We start from the raw sequence: 4,899 nt of genomic DNA on the forward strand, positions 1-4,899 counted from the left end.
TTTTAATAACATTTATTATTCATAGCTTCTTTCTTCTCTTATGATATGGTTGAAAAAAACTTAAAATAAGATATAGTTCATGTTTGTCTTTTTTTTAATCTTTAAAAAAAAAAAATTAGACCCATGGCAAGTCCTGAAAGAATGGACTTTATTCCTTTATTTTTCAAAATTAATTTCTCTATATATTCCCCTTTTTCAGTCCTTGTTTCTTGTGGTTGTGTGTAGCGACGTGACAGAAGCCTGCAGCCGATTGCGTTTAATCTTTAGGGATTACAGCATGTATCCATCGAACCCAAAGACCGAATCAGAATAACGCATTAAGGGATTTTGTCCAGAAAGCTTTCTGCTAACAGCGAGTTTGTGAATGCTGTTCTTCTCCATGAGCCGGCGCAGTCTGATTAGAAGTGTTGTCAACGAATTTCATCGGTTTATTAACTCGCTGAACTCAATTACACCTACAAAAGGATGCTCCTCCCGCCCGCTTGCTTTGAGGTGCAGAATTAGTGCAGCTAGTTGACATAAAGGGACGTGAGACAGAAACAAGTTTTCTTGTGAACGTAAAGCAGGACTCCTTTGATATGCTATCAGCCTTTCATGTGTAAATTAAAACGGGTGAACATGTCTTAAATGGCCTTGGGGGTATTGTTTGAACGTTGGAACAGAAATGGAAATTGTCATTGCGTTCTGCGGCGAGGAGGTGTAAAAGTTCCCGCGAGTCTTTGTAATGAAGAATAGCTCCGGACACTTAGAGCTGGATATTAACGCCACAAGATGATACAATACGATCTGCCACCAGGAAATTCATTCTCTGAAATGAAAGAGAAATCCATTTGCCCCTGTATACTTCTCATTTGAATATAAATCAAAGGCTGCTTTTTTCTCCTTCCTGTTTTGCCCACTCGAGATGGGAGATATAAAAGTTATATAACAAGGCTTGGCTTCAGATCCTGGTTATCTTTGTTGGGTCAGACTCAAAACTATTTTTTGCAGCGATAAGAGTCAAATCTTGATTTTTCAGATGAGAAAAACATTTCATAAATAGAGCATTGTTAGCTACAGACACCCGGGTGTAAATAGCATTGTTAGCTACGGACACCCGGGTGTAAATAGCATTGTTAGCTACTGTGAAGCTGACAATTGAGTGGCCCGACCAAGCAAGGAGGCGGAGGCAGAACCTCCAAAATACAACTCGGTGTGGGCATTTATTACTCACAAACATATGAATCAGCCTCAATCTGCTGTTCACGTGAGCACAGTCACCAGCCACAAGGATCTCCCACACACTACCAGCCAAACAGCAAAACCCCAGAACCTAAATGCCCAACCCAATCAACCCAACAGGACACAGGTGAGGGGGGAGGAGACAACACAGGGCACTAGGTGCACACAATCAACGGCAACAGACAAGAGGAACACATTTCAAAAATAGAATACAATAAACACTACATCAATAAATTGTATAAATTGTATACAAATGTGCACATATGCATGTGTCCGTAGCTGTGACGAAGTTACCTTCGTCACAGCTACGGACACCCGGGTGTAAATAGCATTTAGCTACAGACACCCGGGTGTAAATAGCATTGCTAGCTACGAACACCCGGGTGTAAATAACATTGTTAACACCCTATTAGCTATTACATGCTAAATGGAATATTTTGACTTCAATACATTTGTTATATTAAATGTATTTTACATTTGTTCCTCATATTTTTCTATAGTTTGCTTTTAAATTAATGTATTGCCATTACCCCCTCTCCAAAATGACAATGTGCTGCTTTTGTTATTTTTTTTAGATATTATACCTACTTATCTTTGGGTTTTATAATATTTGCTTTGATCAAACAACACTACAATACAAAAACTCTCAAACAGTGAAATTATAAAAGGCATTTATCACTTTTTTCTGATATATTTTTGACCAACAAAAGGATTGCGCTCAGACTGGCTTGGTTGGAAGATAACAAAGTGTGCTTGGAAACGTATTTACACATTATATATTTTATTTTCATAATAGATATGGTTGAGGCGGTTATGTGCAGGAAGATGTATTTGCCATGGACCAGTAGAGTCTTTAGGGAGTTAGTTCGCCCTGTCCAGAAATCATTTCAAAAAAATCTGAAAAATTGAGGTCAAAGGTGGATTATGGCTTCCAAGTTCAAGCTGAATAAGTTTATGCCTCTTTAATAAAATGCATATACTCATTTTAGATTAAAAAAACTATTATATATTCAGTTTATTTGAACAACTGAACTAAATGTGATCCAAAAAAACCTCAAACAGACCATTAATGTTTGTCAAAATGTTCCTTTAACTTGAATTCCTTTTTGTATTTCTAACTTCTACATGTGCCGAGTCCAATCCCTCTCCTTCCTGAGCGTTTGTCCCAGCACTGTAGTGAATACTGAGTCCTTTACCAGCGAGTATTTGAGATGAGGTGAGAGGCGTCCCTTAGATGATTGCCTGTATCGACTGTATTGACTTTCATGCTTTAAAATTACCCGGCACTGCTTTTTTATTTGACACGCAGTCACCTCCAGTGATAGATCCCCGGTGGAGCCTCCCCCTTAGAGCCGCGGCCAAACGTTATGGATCTCACCGTGGACATGAATTTACCTCGGACCGGATCTATCAGGGGACGGCTAATAAAGCACTTTGTTGCTCCGCTGCACAGCCGAGTTCTCAAGGACACAAGACGCTACAGCTGTGACGTGTGTCCCAGTGCTGGAAAAAGTACTTGTATCTAAGTTAAAGTAGCAGTACTCAATGTTAAAGGTCCCCTATTATACTGTTTGTCATCAATATATTATAGTTCTCAGTTATATACAAAACATGTCTCTGAAGTGTTTGGCTCCAATCACCAATCAGATCTTTGCAGCATTACCCATAATCCCCTCTGTTTCAGCCCTGTTTCCAAAGTGCTGATTCTCTGGCCGTTTCTCAATCCCGAGGATACTTGCTTGGTAGTCGCATACTTCCAAGTCACTTCCTTCAGAAACGAAGCAAGTATACTTCCAAGCCACGGCTTCGGAAAACAAAGAAGAATGGAACAGGCTAACAAGTGTGCCACTCTCTCTAACGGTTTCAACATAAACTGTACCGAAAATAAATACCTCACGATGTCTATCTAATTATGAACTTGCTCTACTTTCACGGAACACATTTTTGGTGATAACAAATGTAACAAAGTAACATATTTACCAACACATGTTCTACGCCACTACATACTTACATTTAAATGTGTGCTGCTGCGTCGGTTCAGCCATTCTCCGCAAGGGTTTTTGAAATTGGTCCGTGCGCAAAGCATTGTGGGGATTTGAAGGACGCAAAGTCTACCCATGTGCAGCCTCAAAATTACCTCCAAACCAAGGACGTGGCCTCGGTGGAATTCCAAGTATGCTGGAGATTGGAACATTCCTTCTGCGGCACTCGATGACGTAGCATCCTTGAAATATTGAGAAACGGCCTCTGTCTGTTACTTTAGATGAAAATAAGGAGCCCCTCCCCACGCCCCTCTGAGAGAGATTTGGTTACAAAGAACTCAATGGTGCTCTAGGAGGAGATTCAGGTGATAAGGTGGGGGGGGGGGTTACCTTGGTTGGTGATTGGCTAATGGTTACACAAGACAAAACATCGTTATGACATCATAAAGTGGCCAAAATCTGATCAGCTCATTTTCAGGTTTTTATATAAATGGATCAGGACAAAAAGAGAGAGAATCTTTTTTCCTGAAACTTTCGGAATCTCTTTACACAGAGGGGACACATCTATAAAAGTGGATTTTGCATAATAGGTGACCTTTCAAGATTTTCAGTTACAAGTACAAATCCAGCAATCAAAATCTAGCTTAAGTCTACAAAAGATTTGGCTTTGATTAAAGTAAACTCAAAATACAAAGAGTAAAAGTACTCATTAAGTGTAACGGCCCATTTCAGAAACATATTCAATTTCAATTTGCAACAGTTTATTTGTAGCTTAGCTGTTAGACATCTCAACTGTAACACATTTATATTAGGAATATTCTCTTATTATATATATTGTATTTACTATTTGTTTATTTGATAGAGACAGCGCAACTTTATGAGCATGAATACATGATGTAAAAATGCCGGAGTTAGCAAAAATGCTAATTTACTTCCCTATGCAAAGTAAAACAAACAGAAATATCTAAGTCCTTAGAATAATAAAAACAAAAGTGACGAGTAATATTAACTAAAAAGTAGATTTAATTTAGACAAGACATTTAATGATCAATGGTTTATTCAAATTGAAGATGTTGTTTATTTAAAGTATAATAATGTCATAAAACACGTCGACAAACATTTGAAACTTTATCCGAAAACTTCTCTTGACATTGACATTCAGTATCCCTACACGGCCGAATGATTGTCAGCAGCTCTCTGTATTAAAGTCCTCTTCAGGGAGCAGTAAACTCTGTTAGAGCTGCTTGTCTGACGCTTCGATACCTTCCCTGCACACCTTTCCAAAATCAGATGTTGGAGTGTGTCCCACCGTTTCTTTAACTCTCAACCCTCCACACATCACGCTCTGATTGAGCAGCAGTCTGGAGGTGAGACAGGAGACGAGGCTTAAACTTCAATCCCTTAGATTTCCTTTACCATCCGTTGCACATCTACCTCGTCTTTCACATTCAAGTGAACACCCGAGTGCAACACTTTGAATTCAGGTAAAGTCATCCCCACGCCGTCACGTCTTCCCCTTCTCTATGAAGACAGACTTTCATTAGCTTTCAGACCAACACATTTAGCTGCTTACCAACAGGTGTTAGTGTCATGACAGATATCGTTAAGTCCCTCCACAGATGTATTATCATCAGGAATTAGAGCGGCAGATTGCAAATTGAAAACATTAGAAGACAAAACTATAAAGCTTTCTTTT

At 39.1% G+C, this 4,899-nt stretch overlaps 1 protein-coding gene across 1 annotated transcript in view; it reads left to right on the forward strand.

Moving 5' to 3' along the window:
* The window catches only part of smc1b (structural maintenance of chromosomes 1B), a gene marked incomplete at its 3' end in the record, with an annotated part of 23,168 nt that extends 22,901 nt beyond the window's left edge, over positions 1-267 (forward strand). The window contains exon 12 of the mRNA XM_079684579.1: positions 226-267. Within this exon, the coding sequence (XP_079540705.1) occupies positions 226-267 (42 nt within the window). The remainder of the gene's footprint in view (positions 1-225) is intronic.
* Positions 268-4,899: the final 4,632 nt, after the last annotated feature.

The sequence above is a fragment of the Notothenia rossii genome (assembly GCF_949606895.1).
Source record: "Notothenia rossii genome assembly, chromosome: 5".
Lineage (NCBI taxonomy): Eukaryota > Metazoa > Chordata > Actinopteri > Perciformes > Nototheniidae > Notothenia > Notothenia rossii.